The 17,424-nt window shown below is 39.8% G+C and overlaps 1 protein-coding gene across 2 annotated transcripts in view; it reads right to left on the reverse strand.

Moving 5' to 3' along the window:
• The window catches only part of CDH13 (cadherin 13), a 447,425-nt gene that overhangs the window by 234,208 nt on the left and 195,793 nt on the right, over positions 1-17,424 (reverse strand). For both annotated transcript variants that reach the window (XM_064722933.1, XM_064722932.1), the window contains exon 5: positions 2,886-3,038. In XM_064722933.1, coding sequence (XP_064579003.1) covers positions 2,886-3,038 — 153 coding nt within the window. The remainder of the gene's footprint in view (positions 1-2,885; positions 3,039-17,424) is intronic.

Consider the following 17,424-nt stretch of genomic DNA (forward strand, 5'->3'; position numbering starts at 1 on the left):
CAGAGGGTGAGGGTGGTGTTGTTAATACGAGCTGCCTTACATTCCTCTTGCCAGTTTGAGTTCCTTTGCTAAAAACCAAATTTTAAACTCATCTGAAAACACAAATTCCACAGAAATGAGCTCCACTGAAAAGACTGCCAGGCCCTGATCCTCAGACAGATGTTCTCACTCTATTTTAAAATATTTTCTAACTTTTACTAGAAATAAAATACTTAAACCATAGAAAGAAGGGATTAGCACAAACAATGAACAAAGTTGTCTGTGTAGAGTTTGATACTCTCTAATTTAATCATGTCCTCTAGTTATGAATCCAGACAACTCCTGCAAGTTTTTCAGCATTCCTCCAGAAGAAAGAGGGCAGCAAACCCAAATTTTCAAACATTCAGTGAAAAAAAAATAAAATAACAGAATAAATATTCTTATCTACTTTAAAATATTCTGAGGAAATAAATCAGTGCTCAGGCAGAGCATCCCTTGGTGTAGCTGAATGACTCAAACAGATTTTATCTTTCCATCCTTCCCCCACCTCTGATTACACACTTGATATTCTGATGGTTTGCAAAGAACTTGTATTAATTCACAATGATCTCTTTACTTGTTTGCATTTTGCTTTGAATTTTTCCTTTCAGAACCACAGTGCTGGGCAGGGGGAAGCTCAAACAAAACCACAAAACACTTCTTTGAGAGAAATTCAAGGATATTTCAGATTAATCACCTTTCAGTGTACCAAGGAAATCAGGGAGAAAATCCTGTTGTCTTCCTGACTCCATGACACATTTTTATTGGAAAATAATGGGTTGGATTTGAAACAGAGTGATCAGGTTGAGGGTTCTCCTTCAGAACGTTCCAACCCCATTTTGGGAGAGCTGCTGAGCAGAGTGCAGGATCACAGCTCAGGAAGCACCACAGCTGTGGGATCTCAGCACCTCAGGACTGAGGTGCCACCGAGACCACCCTTGGGGGGCTCGGGAGTCCTGGAATGTTCCAGAAGTGTCTGGTGGCTGGACTTTGATCCTACACGGGAGACGACACCTGTATGAGGATAGGAGGGTTTCACCGGGGTGAATGGTGAAGGGATGAGTTAATTAGAGGGTGAGACACAGGGTTTAGGATTTCTGTACAGGGGGGTTTAGAGAAGTAAGATGGAGGAATTGGGGCGTGTCCTGTCCTTCTTCTTCTTCTTCTTCTCCTCCATCTTCTTTGGTGATGGTGGCACTTTGGGATTGGTCATTACTGAAAGTGCACTGGGCAATAAGGGTGAAAGGTATTGGGGAAAAATGATAAATATTGTACACGTAACTTTGGGTATAAAGATAGGTGACTGTCCGGAGAGCAGCTCAGTGTGCTCATGGCTGGCTGCTGAGCAGAGCTCTGTCGGGCCGAGAGAAAATCTTTTAGATAAACAATTAATAAACATAAAGACCGAAAGAAGAACTGAAGCCTCTTCTCGTCCTTTGATACGCGGGCTGCCCCAAGGCCACTCCGGGCCTTTCCAGGCCCTTCAAACAGCCAAAAACCGGACACACAGCCTCTCAGGCTGTACATTCACAATGCTCATTGCTCACCTGCTAGGTGACATTTTTTGTGCATAACTTACATTGCTTCAAAGAGCCTCCTGTAGGGAAATGGGTTTGTCTTAATTTAAGTGTGTCTTTTGCCAGATCAGATATGAGGGCCATTTGTGGTTTGCTACATTAAGTTGAAAAGTCTACTATGATTTTCCAGGAGAAAAAATATTCAAGGTTTATATTCAACACATTAAGGTGGAAATCCACTGATAAAATAAGAAACAGCTGGCAAATGAAGACAAGGAACAACGTTAAAAAGAGAAACTGCAATGTTTTTCTTGCAAGGAGGACGTCAGCAACTCCCATAAATCCTGTGCAAGTGCTTAGCACACATTTCACTGCAGCCCCAGATAGGAAGGAGATGTTTACGTGTTGAAAACCAGCATATGGTAAATTTTAGCAGTGCTGGTTGAGCAGTAGGACCCATCACCAAACTGGGAAACTCTCCCAGAGGAGGAAGGAAACAGCACGGGAGATAAAAATGGTGATAATTACACTGCAGGAGGTGAAAATGAGGGGTCAGGGCTGGCAGCCAGGACTGTCCCCAGGCCTGTGTCCCACAGGGGGAGGGCACCTTGAGATCCCTCTGCCAGAGGTGGAGACAATCCCTGTGCGGGGACACAAAAGACAGCATGTACCAAGCACTGAGCACTTGAATTCTGCTGCTCCTCTGGATCAGCATGGCCAGAGACGAGTTCTGTGAGTGCACATTCCCAGGGCTGGATGGAAAACATGAATTGACAGGTGCTCTATTTATTTTATGCATTTTGGGAAAGGGCGAGGCAGTTGTTTTGTGGGTTTAGCAGATCATTTGTTGGGTATTCAATGGAGAGAAACATTCCTATTGATAAGGAAAAAGACCTTTAGTAAGATCTTTCTAGTTGATGTACATTTCCTATGTAATATTTTCATATCATCAGAATCTTCTGACACCCACTACTAAAAATGGAGTTCAATGGTAGTTTTCATTGACCATTTGACAATAAAAATATATAATTCTGTAGTACCATAGTGACAACTTCCCCAAAAGATCTTCCTTTGTCCAAACAAAATTTTCTATTCACAAATCAAATGCATACACAACATTCAGACAGCATTTCTACTGAAGATAAATGACAAAAAGTCCATGCAGAAAGCAGACAAATTTCAATTACGTGAAAAACAAACACTTTTACCATTTCCAATGGTTCTTGAAATTTCCTAGCACAGTGGCTGCAATTGAGTCTTCAATTTAACTGCAGATCTTTAAAGAGCAAATGCGCATTCAGAAAATGCAAGCTATCAACAGGAGCAGAGATGTTATCTCTGAGCACTCACCTCGTAATTGGCGATCGCTTCTCGATCGAGGGTTCGGGTCACCGAGACCTCCCCGTTCATCTCATTGATTCTAAAAATTCCTTTTGGGTCTTGATCTACTCCCTTCCCAGAGAGGCGAAACTTCACTCCCTCTGTCCCTTCACTTCTGATGACCTGCATGGCAGGAAACAAGAGATGGGCCACGTTGTAAAATCTTTTAAACTCATCCTAAAACCACAAAAGTCATTTCGGTCTTTCAACTAATGCTGAGCTATGTTCCCTGCCAATAAAATGTAAAATCATAAAATATGATTTCAATCATTCACAAGACACTGTGCAATTTTTGTGTTAAACCCTGGAAAAGCTACTCATGTTCTTGGCCAGTTCCTATCTTATCTTTAGTGTTTTCAATTTCACTACTTAAAGTTTCTGTTATTCCATCACTGAATTCACTCTATGCCTAGAATCTGACATTTCATTTAATGCTATTTCTTCTTTCTAGTTAAATTGATAGAACAGCTACAAACTTGCAAAAAAAGCATTTTGTATTGATTGCCAAGATGCACTGTTATTTCACAACAACCCTTACCATACCAGAGAACTATCACACAATATTTTATTAGTCATTGTGAAGTCATTACACTCTACTTTCAGGCTGGGCTTTCCCCCCCCCCCAGTTCACTTTCAAACCCTTCCTTTTCCAGGATTTTAAATCAAGGGGAAAATCTCTGCATGAAAATATCAGAATATCCTGCCCAAAATACTCCTGAATTAGCTGGAATTAGTCCACTTCCCAAATTCCTACTTATGTATACACACACATCCATAAGTGTAGGGCAACTCCTTGTTACTATCACCTTATTTTGCCATGAGAACAAAATCCCTAAAAATCCAATTTCATGGCAGCCTCCCATTAGTGACAGTAACATTTACCAACCTGCAGAGACACACAACGTCAGTTATAAGCTACACACTTTGCAAATTTGTATTTGTACACCAGAATCTGAGGGATTATAAATTAATCTTGCCCTTTTAGGCTGACAATTTTGCCAAGCCATTTCTTCCCTCTGCTCTTCTGTGTTCTTTTGTTTCTAGCAGTTTCATATTGCTGATTTCCGCAGAAACATTAAGTCAAAAATTTATATTCTGGTCTGAATTACAGCTCAGGAAGAGGAAGGGAGAAAGTGGCCTTAGAACTCTGGACCTTCTCCAATTTTGAGATAATAAATATGCAGGGTGTTTAATAATGTCCCTGAGGAAATAAATGTTTGCTGCCCTGTTGCTGTGGGTTGGGCAATGCTGGTTTTTGCAGATTACTGGGCAGTGAGATTTTGATTTAACTCCATAATCATTGTTCCTTTATTTTAACTGAGAAAAAATTGCCACAAGTTATGAAATAGGAAATCAGCATTTTCACAGATAAAGTTTTGCTTTCCAAACCCTTTGGGGAAGGGAGACATTTCAAAGTAAAAACCTGTTTCACCTCTTTTTTTTCTCCCTCCTTCCAACACTCAGAAACACTAATGGCTGAAGTTTTCTTCCTGTGTGTTTTTGAGTAAGTCATGACAAAACACAGAGGCAGACAACACTGCAGGTGACAAAGGGGCAAAGTCACTTTGAGACTTCTGGTTTGGTGATGAAACTTGATCTTAATGGCTCCTACTGAAAAGCTACCTGCTGTTCAGGTCATTTTTGGACCAATTTCTGGTATTTTTTACATCAAGCCTGAAAATACAAGTTTTTCCTAGCATGAAGCTATGCTTGAGATTTTGCAATGTCATGACCATTTCTCACTTTTGTAGGGAAAAGATGAATTGATTCTTTTCTGCCCTGATGTCTGAGACTTCTTATGTGGAAAGTGCACCTTCCCCTATAAGAACAGTGGCTCAAAAGTCCTGAAATCAGCTCCAAGCCAGGACAAAATCAAACTCAAAGGTGTTTATACTACAGCCATTTCCACCAAACATCACTTGTTTATGACAAATTTAATATGCAGTATAAACACAATGCCCCAGTTGTAACAACTCACAATAAGAAAGAACAATAAATATTAGGCTCTGAAAGGGAATTTGTAAAAAAACCCCAGATATTCATATGGAAATTTTTCTCCACATTAGATAGAAAAACAAGAATGTGATACTACTAATAATAATAACGATACTGCTACTAATAATAATAAATGGATAAATAACAATGATAACAGTAATAGTAATAGTGGTCTCTGCAAACCCAGCCAGTGGAAAAATTTCTTCTCCACATCAAATCTGGCAAAGTTCTTCACCTTGAATTTGATGGAGAGACATCCCAACGTGGTGCCTGACAGGTCTGTGCTCCTTGGAGCTGGCACATCCCACATCTCATCCCAACTCCAGCTGCAAACCCTTCTTCACCACACATGGGAGGAAGAGCGACCAGAGAACAGAGGTTTTCTAAACAACTGGATGAACTCACTCAGTTTTTTGGAGACTTCAGGGATCTCTCACATTCACAGTGCAACCCTTTGCAGAGCTTTTCCTGTTATCAGTTTATCCTTGTACCAATTTACTGCCCAGCCCCTCCAGGCTGGTTTTGTGACCCAGAGCCCAGCCCAGCTCTCTCACGGCAGCGTTTGCCCAGGAGCTGAGGGCGGCTCACAAAAAGTCATTTTCAGAAGGTTCCTTAAAAAAGCTTAATTAGCCACAAGAGGGAGCCGCGAACTGCCAGGAATGTCAGCGAGAACATTCCCAGCTCCTAATTAAGATGCTTATATAATGGTTGCATAGTTCAAAGAAAGTGCATTTCCCAGTTCACACGCAGCTCAGTACAATGAAAAGTTTAATAAAAATCAGGCTTAATTTGCCATATGGTTTGGTGCTTCAGCAAGAGCAAGGAAGAAAACAGGAGGGTTGTCTGACATCTCCTCTGGCAAGGCTGATTTGGAGCACTGGCACAAACACGGCCCTGTTCACAGGAAAATTTCCTAGCTCACAATGCATTTGCAGAACAATGCTTCCCCAATATCCTGGTGGTGATAAAACAAGGCCAGGCTATTTCTGCTGCAATGTTTACTTGGGGATTTCATTTTTACTTTTTGAAAGTACATAAATGAAATCCCACAGTCACTGCTACCTGGAGCCCAGTCAGAAACAGATATTTCCATAATTTTTTCACAGCTTCAGGAATTTCAGTGCAGGTTCTAATACTGAAAACGTCTGCACCATATGGCAGTGGCTATGTGTTGCAGATAAAGGCTCTGCATTCTTAGGAAATGGTTTTTAAGGCAGCACAGGACCCCACCAGCCACCCACTGGGAATATGGATAAGGCAGGAATATTTCATCCAGCATCCCAATTTCTACCTATTTCATTCTCCCTTGCTCTGAGCTCACAGGTCATTCTGTGGGCAGATGGCTCAGAATAGACACCAGTTGAGCATCCCACCACAACATGGGCTGGGAGAGGCTGTTCCCTCACCCAGGACACAAGGACAGCACTGGATGGATCTCGGGAGTTCTGCAGTTTATTGCAGCCCCGAGACACATGAAAAGTCTCTTGCCTGCACATTTGAAGAATAAGTAGGGGTTCTTCAGTTCTCGGTCTCAGAGTTGTTTATTGTATCTTATCTGTAAAAGATTTTCTCCTGTCCAGCTGAGGTCTGCTCAGCAGGACACACAGAGGCACTCTGCCTGCCCCCAGTGGTGTTATCTCTTTATACTAAAAACTATGTTTAAAATTACTTTGCAATACCTATCACCCATGTTAGACGGTGAACTTCTATTCTAAACCAATCTCAAAGTGCCAACATCACAGCAGAAGATAGAGGTGGAGGTGGAGGTGGAGGAGGAGGAGAAGGAGAAGGAGAAGGAGAAGGAGAAGGAGAAGGAGAAGGAGAAGGAGAAGGAGAAGGAGAAGGAGAAGGAGAAGGAGAAGGAGAAGGAGAAGGAGAAGGAGAAGGAGAAGGAGAAGGAGAAGGAGAAGAAGGATGGCTGGACACACCCAAGTCCCTCCATCTTGTCCCCAAAACCCCTATTCTAAAAACCCCAAAATCTACTTTTTTCCCTAGTGATAATTTTATTATTACACTACTTAAACTTCTGTGGCTATCAAATCCTCATACAAAGCCGGTTATTTGCTCCACGGGTCATAATCAAACCCACAGGTGCTCTGGGCTGTGTGCCAGGGTCTCTGAGCTCCCTGTCAGGGGTCCCAGCAACTCTGGACACCCAGAGGGATGACTGGGTTCCGACAGATGGACACTCAGCCATCTCTCACTTCCCCATCTCAGGGGCACTGCAGAGAATAATGGGGAATGGAAGTGATCCATCCCACAGAGCCCAGCAAAAGGCTCTGTGATCCTGCTCAGCTGAAAGACACTCCAAGCACCCAGAGCACCAGGGAGCTGACAGGAGCTGCTTGCTGCTGAACCATGGCCAGAACGTATTTCCCCGGTGCTATTTTTGGGCTGACATTAAGGATCCCTCAGAGCCAAACTCATCTCAGCAATGTGATCCCCCTGTTGTTACGGGTTTATCACAAAAGTAAATCAGAGTGCTCTCAAGAGAAGAAGAGAAATAGAAGCACAAAAATCCCTCAGTGCCCCGAGAGAGAGAATTCACAGTTCTGCAGTGCCAGCAGATCTGTCCTAAGCAGCACCATCCTCAGTCACCAGTTTTGCTCTTTAAGAAGTGTTTGCCTCAACCACTCCCATAATTTCTTAGTTCTTGATGCCAGGTGAATTATAGGTGCATCATAGCAGTTTCACTTTTTAATTAGAAAATTAATCCCACCCCAGAGAGGAATATTCATGTCCCAGTTCTTTTCATATCAGAGCATTACAGTGTCTCCCTTGTGTTTTTTAGTTTTGTTTGGGGTTTCTTTTTTAGTGGGTTGGGGTTTTTGGGGGGGTTTTGTTTGTTTGTTTGTTGTTTGGTTTTGTTTTCTTTTTAGGATTGTTTGGTTCTGGGATTTCCTGCTTCCCCTAAACTCTTAGGAAGCAAATTTATTCATTGAATAATTAAAGGTGAAATATTTTTTCCCTTAAATCACTTTGCTCTACAAGAGCAAAACAATGGTTTAGGCCCATTGTTCAGATATTGTTTAAATAAACAGACACTTCCTGTCCTGCCATACTGAAAATTACTCTTTACACTCAGAGGCTCCATCTGCTCCACGCTGACTCAAATACTCTTTCAACCAAAACAAATGCAAAATATACCCATCGTTATTCAAAAGCATTAACCAACAGAAACTTCTTCATTACTGCAAGCTAAACCTACAAAACCCGTGGCTAGAAAGGAATTTATATAGTTTGCTGGCTTCAATAATTTATTATGTAAAAATTAGTACCTCTGGCTTCTTTAAAGAAATGTCAGATGAAGTGAAGCCAAATTGTGCTCTTTGATGAAGGCAGACATTGGCCAAACCTGACCCTGGCTTTCTCTCTGATTAGAACTTTCTCCAGATCCACTCCACGTGCAGGTGACAGGCAAGGAGATCCATTGGATTAATTCCCATAAAATTAACAGGAATTCTAAAACTTCTCTAAGTGATTGTGTCCTTTACTGGTGATAATTAGGGATAAACCCAGTATAGGATATTTTTCAGGCACCACTTTTTCATGTTTGCATAATCAACCATTAACTTCACTCTGTTATCAATCAAGGCACATCTGGGCATGGATGTTATCCAAAACATCCAAAACAAGTTAGGATTCTGTATTTACTTCTGTGGATTATTTGTTATTTGTTCTTACATCTTCATATACATTTAAACCTCAGTGGCACTGGGCAAAACTCTCATTACAAGAGTAGCAATTACTTCTCAGTCACGTTGTTTTGCTCTTGTTCTCTTAAGAATTACAGAAAAAAAAAGAACATGTGTATTATTACAATAGTGCATCTGTAAACTGAAGTGTTTTCATATCTGCATAAAATTCTGAAATACTCAGCATGGGGTATACAAATACCTTGAACATGAAAATTTTTATAGCAACTTTCAGAGAAGGAACATGGGAATAAAAAAAAAGTCAGGCATTGAAATTAAATTAATTGTGAAAATAAAAAAAAAAAAAACAAAAAACTGATATTTTCAAGAGAGTCCTTTTTAGCATTTTAACTCTGAGCTTTGTCATGCAAAACATTTCAGGAAGTGTCAGATTTAGGAACAAGCCTGGGAGAATTAAAGTGGTTTTAGCATATTTTTGATGCGTTTTTGTAAGATTGATTAGGGGCTGCAAATGGTACCAGTGTTCCTCGCCTGAAGGCATTCAGACAAAACTGTGAATGCTCTGATCCAGCGCCACACTGAGGACTTCATGTACATGAAGGAAATAAAACTTGCACTGCTCAAAAAATGGGTGCTTAAAAATGCATTGAAGGATTTTTTTGGACTGGGGTTCTACTTCCTATAAAATGTACAATACCAACTATTCTTTTGTCACATCAGTGCAAACAATGTTTTACTAAGTAGAAACAACTGCAAATCTGAAATTTGACAAGGTTCATAAATTTGAGAGGCAAATGTTTCAGCAGAGTATCTCAATGTATGAAAATGACACAATATATTAAAAACCAGTGAAGTTGTTTCACCACCAGGGCTCCATTTCCCAGATCTTTTTAGAATAATCAAAACAAATAGGATATTTGATATTCAACCAAAAAATATATTCTCAACATAATGGCTTTTTATCATAATTACGCATAAATGTTTGCAAAATTCAGATCAACTTTGTAGTGGGATGCACAGGTGTTGGAGTGAAGCAAAATGAATTTATACATGTGGGAGCCCTGGGCACTGGTGGATCCCTTCAGCCCCAGGTTCATTATTGTAGTTGTACACAGATGCAAGGATTCTCCCTGAAGAACCCTTTCCAGCAGTTGCAGGGATTTAAATTTGAGGATTTAACCAATATAAATAGCTAACAATGAGCATTTGCTCCGAGATCGAAGCAAAGTAATTCAATAAACACATCAAGATGTGCATTAGCTTTTGCAGCAGGTAATTCCTCAGCTTCCTTTTGCTCCTAATTTATAAAGAGCAAGAAGATTCATTACAAATAATTTCCTCTCTCCCTGTTCCTAGCAGTCTGTTTCACAGCTATATCTGCAGACTCAGGATTCTGTACACAGCGCCACGTCCCTACAGCACAGAGGTCACAAACACAGCTTTTTGTGGCCTCAAAGGAGAGGATTTAGAAATGTTCCTTGTCACAGGAGGCCTGGCTGTTTCACTGGCCTTTCAGGAGCCATTTCAGCACCATATTTGATTTGCTATTTCAGTGACTTGCGCACCCTGTCACTTGGAGGAATTGGAGCACCGCTCTCTGCTGAGTGACAGCCAGACGGAGCAGCTCCAAGCTGGGCTCTGTTAGGGAAAACCTGACTGTGATTGACAACATTAAAAGAAGAACTCAAAAGATCCCCTTAAAAACAAACAAACAAACCGAAGGATTATTTGGATTTAAAGAGGAGCTTTGCTGAAAGCTTTTCACAGATCTAAAAAGGCAGAAATTAAGAGGCGACATTTCCACATTTGATGATTTGGAATTGCAGCAATTCAGGACTTGGGACAAAATACACAATGTGCAATCACCACAGGTGCGGCTAAATGTGGAAGAAATGAGAGAAAAGAGGAGAACATAACCAATTTACAGCTCCTCTTCCCAGGTATTTCACAGTGCTATTTATTCTGAATAAGATCAAAACCTTAATTCATCGCTGAGAGCCTCTTGTGCAGCCCCCAGACAGGCGCAGGGCGCTGATCTGGCCCCGGGCTGGGGCAGCAGGGCAGCATTTGAGCTGGAATGATCTGCAGATGAGGGCTGGGCAGCACAAACCCTGCCTTGCCCGGGGAACACGGAGCCCTGGCTGCTTGCTCTCCCTGCAGCCACTTCTGCTGCCCCCGGGACCCAGCTGCAAATGTTATCTTCAGATCCATGCGTGCGGCAAAGAAAGGAAGCAAGACCTGGATTAAGCGAGACCCTCCAGCTGGGCAGAGTAATTGGAATTGCAGAATAAAACACTGAACTTGCAGAGCCGACCCGAGGAGCTGAATGGGAGTAGTAAAGTGAGAAAATGGAGCTGATGAGAATGTTTCACCTAAAATGCTCTTGGAAGTTAAGACTCGGCTGAAGCTGAAGAAATTTCTTGGAAGATTTTGACTAATTTTATTTTTCCTTTAGCTAGCAACCTGATGAGCCTTGAATGTAAAAATATTTTGCAATTAAAATGAACTTAGAGGAATAAGTACCATATCAAAAGTACTTAATTTTTATAATTGAAGACATTAAAAAAGAAATATCATGATGAAGGGTATTTTTTTCTAAATTTGGTTCGATTACATGAAGTCTGTCTAATACTTGTGGATACTTTAAGAACCTGCTCAGCACCCAATTCCCACTTGTAGCAAACAACCCACAGATCTAATTATAGATTTTCCTCAGTCACTAGTTCCCTAGGAAACAAATCCATGGCTCATGTCTTGTTCATGGAAGGTCATAGGAGGAAGATAAATATTTTTCTGTGTATAGAAACTTATCTAGAGGTCACAGGTCTGCATCTCAGCAGATGCTGGTGCTTCTGCCAAGGGCAGATGGCAGCTGTGTCTGACAGTTATCTGGGATATTTAAAATTTTCAAACATTTCAGTTTGATGGAGCACTGAACACTTCTATTAGTAAGTTTGTGCTTTTTTAAAATTTTAATTGAGATTTTAATTTTGGTTCTCTACACTCATTTCAATTTTTATCAGTGAATCTACCTCACTTTTCATGCAAAACCATCAGAGATCAATTCTAAACAGCTGTGAGTAGTCATAACTCTTTAAATATTATAGGCAGAAATGTTAACTTAAAGTTATTATTTTAAATGTAATTTGTGTTTTCTTCATATTGGCCCTTAAATTATCAATGCCATCACAAACCTGATCAAAAATTGAAAAACTTATAGCAATAGGTTAGCAATTCCACATGTGACTGTGTTTGAAGAGCTAACTTGGACTACATGCCAGAAACCTCTGATAATGTTACTCAAAACAAAGTTTTAATCACACCTTGATAAATTTGACTGCTTCTAATTTGAAGCAAAAGCAGTCTATAGTGGCTAAATGTTAGCATTGATGTAATCAAAAGCCTTTTTTAATCTAAAACCAGATAATTTTATTAATATTATATTAATCTACTGTATTAGTAAAAATCCTAATTATACTAGCAGTGAAAAGAGATTTAAGAAACGACAAATGAAGCATCTACCAGAGTGACTTCTGCTTGGTTGTAGTAAAGCCAAGCACCAAGTTCATAAAGTGGAATCATTACTTGAGTAGTCAGAAGAAAATGAAGGGTGGATCTCTGATCCTGATATTCTCACTGCAGGTTTTGCCATTTCTTCAATGGCAGTTTTATTTCAAAATGGTAATTTGAATGAGAGCAGCCTGTACCCCCAGATCCAACATGCCAAACGTGCAGCAATTCAAAACACAGAGCATCTGCTCCTTCCCAGGTACTCCACAAAAATACAGGAGGCCTTAGGAGTGAACTTTTAAAGCTACTGATGCATTTCTAAAACACAGGAATGGATGAGGGGCAATCACAAAGTGCTGGCAGGCACCACGAGATCAGGATGGCTCCTGTCACTGCTGCACTCCAAGGATTTATTTTATGCATCCTCTGCAAACAGCTCTGCCCCTGTTTGTGCCTCTGTAAGGGCTCTCACCAACAAAATTGTAGACAATAACAAAATTATTCCTGTTTACTCACATCAAGATAACTCTGTGTACCTAATTCTGGACTTGCAAAACTATTTAATTCAATTTTGCAACAACACCAATTACCCAACCTGAATTTATGCAGAAAAGAGCTGCTCTAGGTTAGTGTGATAATTCATGCAAATTTTATAATTTCCTTCCTCAAAAACCTGGAAGCTGAGCCATAAAATTTAAATGCAGAGAGCATCAACATTTTGTGACTCAGCAAGCCAAAAGTTGTTGCTGTTCCAAGTGAGGGTGTCTTTGTTTTAATCTCGTCTCCTACTGACACAGATATTTGTATCAATATTTCTGCATAAACATTTGCATTTGTGTGTAAAGGCTGGCATCTATACCTGGAAAACTGTGGAAAAAGTCCAAATTTGGAACAGGAAAAACTTAAACTACCCTTTCTACACAGTGGAAGCTCTCAGTCCTTAGCAAGTGTTATCTGAAGTGAACCAGTTGCCACTGATTTTCTCTGCTGGCAAACAAATGTCAACCTGATTTAATCTAACTACTCATTTAGAATAAAAAACTCCACATAAAGCTAAAAATCTCCTACAGAAATAATCTGAAACATTGAGGGGATTACAAGGGTATTGGAAAGAGCTGCACAGCTGCTGGCTTTGAGCTCCAACAGATTATTTTAAGAGTATAAGTAAGATTTAGTGGTATCTCTGAGAATAAATAACAAATAATCCACAGAATGCTGAGTGATCAATTACACTGTTTTTAAAGTTTGAAGTAATCTCTTTTAAGAAGCCTTATTTCAGAATTCAGCCAAATCAGTGTCTTGTTGGCCACCGTAAGAAAAAATGCCTTTGAGTCAGGTGACACAAAAATATTCTTCAAAATATTTTGCTGGTTTTCAAAGTGCATTGATAAATACAGATCTTTTCCTCAAATTTCACTAAGCAACAAATAAAACTGCAATTTAATAATGTGAAGCAATGATCCTCCACATCATTCCAATGGTAGCATTGCCCACTCTTGTCGAAAATTCCAACAAAAAAAAATTAAAGCCAGAAATGCAAGCTTAGTTAAAGCTTCAGTAAATAAGTTATTTGAAAATGACAAATGACAATCTTTGGATGTTTTAACCAATAATTATTAAATATGGGCTTAAAATACAAATGCTCTTTTAAAATATGAACCACTTCCAAAGTCTAGGATGACCTCTATGGGAAGCTGTAGCCTGAAACTCTTAACACAACAATCTGTACTGAATTCTTTTTAGAAAATAACTTCCTAAGCTGCCTAAAGTGTGGTACTGTTATCTCACATATCACCAGCTACATAAATCAATAGGTAAATAAACAAAATTTTTAAATGCAGCTTCAAAGAAATTCATTTTGATCACTTAGCTCTGTTTTTATCCCATATGCAGTTGTGTTTTTCAATGTTCTGTGAAACCCAGTCCATCAAAGTCTAACCTAAGTATTTTCCTAATAAATATACCTTAAAAAACAATATTTCATGACATCTAAGACTGCAGGAAAGAAATGTTCCATATTGAGTCCAGAATGTAATATTTGGTGGCTTCTCCAGCAACTGGAGGGTAAATACATACAAGTTTTTATAAGAAAAGGTTTGATTTTGCCCAATGGTGGCCTGAGGCCAAGAAAAAAATGTTGGCAATAGAAATAATGGATTCTCTTTTTTTAACACTGCATTTAATAAACTTGCAAGTTAGTACCAGCCTCTGAATTTATCATTTATCATTACTTAAATCTTAATTACAGTTTTTATACAATTAAAACCAAAAAATTGTTGAGATTTTGAATCCACTTGTGGCTAAATACAAGATATTTTTCCACTACCTCTAGCAGCTTTATCTTTTTTAACTCTGACAAAATTAGATGCTTTCCAGTCACATACAATTGCTTTGCCATAACACTGTTCAAAGTCAAAAAATACTATTTAAAGCTAATAGTAAGATTTTGTGAAAGTTGGAGCTGTTAAATTACTAAAGTGTTACATACATAGGATTGGTGGATAATGGCTATGGTGTTCTTTATCTTGCAGAATGTAAATGCAGCTAATAGTGTGGAAAAAAATCATTTTAATACTTAGCTGAGATTGAAGAAAATAAAGGCTGGAGAAAGACATTCAAGAAGTAAAATTCACACTGAATAAACCAGAGCAAAAAAAGAAAAAGGGGGATATTTTTATAAAGTATTCTAAATGTTAGAAAGATATTCCCTCTTTTGTAACAACAAGATTTTTATTTAAATGAGATCATGGAGGTTTAAAGGAGTCATGGAGGGTCTGTTCCATCTACCAGAACAAGCTTAAGCAATTTGAACCTGACTTAAAAAGAGCAGTTTAATGCTGTTTAATGGGAATGAATCTGCCATCATCTAGTCCTGCTACTCTAGGGGATATATTGGCTTCCAAGAGAAGAAGCCCCATTGATGTGTGCTCTGGAACAGGGGCTGGGAGGTGGATCCACCCCAGGATGATCCTGATGCCAGAGCATCCTTGCAGTGCTGTCTCCCTGGTGTCCTTCTTAATTCAGTGTTAATGAACATGTCATCTGTCCTATAAGGACAGAGTTAAACCAGGAGTCAAACAGAAACTCAGGTCTGCAGTGCCCTTTTAAACTGGCAAAATGCAAATATCCAACCAGTCCTGCTGCCCCTCGGTGTGCAGAGAGAGGACCCAGCTGGACTGTGCAGCAATATTGGTGTCCGGTTTTCGGCTGTTTGGAGGGCCTGGAAAGGCCCGGGGTGGCCTTGGGGCAGCCCGCGTATCAAAGGACGAGAAGAGGCTTCAGTTCTTCTTTCGGTCTCTGTGTTTATTAATTGTTTATCTAAAAGATTTTCTTTCGGCCCGACAGAGCTCTGCTCAGCAGCCAGCCATGAGCACACTCCCCTCTCCTCCGGACAGTCACTAACACCTAACACCTAACCTAACACAGTCACGTAACAAAGTTACGTGTACAATATTTATCATTTTTCCCCAATACCTTTCACCCTTATTGACCAGTGCACTTTAGTAATGACCAATCCCAAAGTGCCACCATCACCACAGAAGATGGAGGGGAGAAGAAGAAGAAGAAGAAGAAGGACAGGACAGGCCCCAATTCCTCCATCTTACTTCTCTAAACCCCCCTGTACAGAAATCCTAAACCCTGTGTCTCACTCTCTAATTAACCAATCCCTTCACCATTCACCCCGGTGAAACCCTCCTATCCTCATACAGGTGTCGTCTCCTGTGTAGGATCAAAGTCCAGCCACCAGACACTTCTGGAACATTCCAGGACTCCCGAGCCCCCCAAGGGTGGTCTCGGTGGCTCGGCACCTCAGTCCTGAGGTGCTGAGATCCCACATATTGGAGCCACAGCCCCTCTGGGCCTTGGCTCTGGATCAGCACCCAGCCAACACTGGGGCTGGGATTTCCAGCCCCACCAAGGCACTGTCACACTGCCAATGAGGGGAAAAGACAAGGCACACCCAAAAAACACCACTGGATTCCATTCCATGGTGTTTACACTTCATGCTAACCACTCCTTACTGATAGTGGCATTATTAAGTGATAATCTATAATCCCCCATGGCCATATTTGACTTCAATTCCATCAGTGGGAATCCAAAATTCACCTGGTTTTCACAGGCATTGCCTCAGCTCAGTGTTAACCCAAGCCCAGTCCATTCTCACCAGTTCACACAGGCTCAAATCATTATTGCAAGGACACCCTTTCCTTGTGGCCTCTGCATTTTGTGACAATACACAGAATATCTCAATGCTCGACAAAAATTACCAACCTGATCATTATTGCAGTTCCCTTACTCAAAACAAATGAAAGCATTAACAGCTATTTCTGGTGTAATTAACTGCTGTCTCCCTATATTTAACTGCAGTTATAATAAGACTAAAACATCCAAAGATAACAAATATTATATTACATACACTACTGAACCTGTTTTACTACAAATTTACTACATATTTTCATGCAAAAAGGACTTCTCTGAAATATTAGTGAGTCTCATATGGAAATAGAAAGATATGGAGAATAATAATGTGCTGACAGCTATAAAGAAGGTACAAGAGCACACCCATCCTCACATAGAATTCAGCAATAAACTTAAAATAATGCCTTTCTCTCTTCTAATTTAAAGGAAATGCAGGTAAAACTGCAGCAATAATTAATGAGGCAAAAAGAGCCTTTAGATTAATGAAGCAAGTTACTTTCCCCAGGATCAGGTACTGTTGTTTAATTTTTACCAGAAGTCAAGGCTGCAGGCATATGATCACAATTCTCAAATAGAAGTTAAAAAAAATATTTAATGGAATTAGTAACTTTTTTGAAATGTAAATCAGTCAACAAGCCATTGTGGAGGTACAAAAATAATTTAGCAGTGTCTACCAAGTTTATTAATAATTAAAATCACCTTAATATGTATGTTTCTATGGTTACACTTAATGTGTTTAGAATACAGAAAGATCTTAAAACAGTCCCAGGATTTCCCAGCTAATATGAAGAGCAGAGATGGCTTTGAAATTGATCTTTAGAAAGAATAGCCAAGTCATTTCCACTGCAAATCATTCATTTCAATTTCAGCCAGAGAAATCAATGGGCAAGAAAACAGATCTCTCATCAATTAGGACTGCTTCTCTACATCCATCACTTCGACCTATCCTGGGGATTTTCAATTGACAGCACAGTATATCAGCATTAAATTAAACATACAGAAAAATAAATATTGGAGAAATTTATATTAGAAAGTTTAGTTGCTAAATTTAACCCTTCTGCAGTATCTTTGAGAGGAAGCCTGGAACAACTCAATTAAAAACTCCAAGTTCAAATTACCCCAACCTCCAGGAAAATTCCTGCATGCTG

Source organism: Zonotrichia leucophrys, chromosome 11, assembly GCF_028769735.1.
Source record: "Zonotrichia leucophrys gambelii isolate GWCS_2022_RI chromosome 11, RI_Zleu_2.0, whole genome shotgun sequence".
NCBI lineage: Eukaryota > Metazoa > Chordata > Aves > Passeriformes > Passerellidae > Zonotrichia > Zonotrichia leucophrys.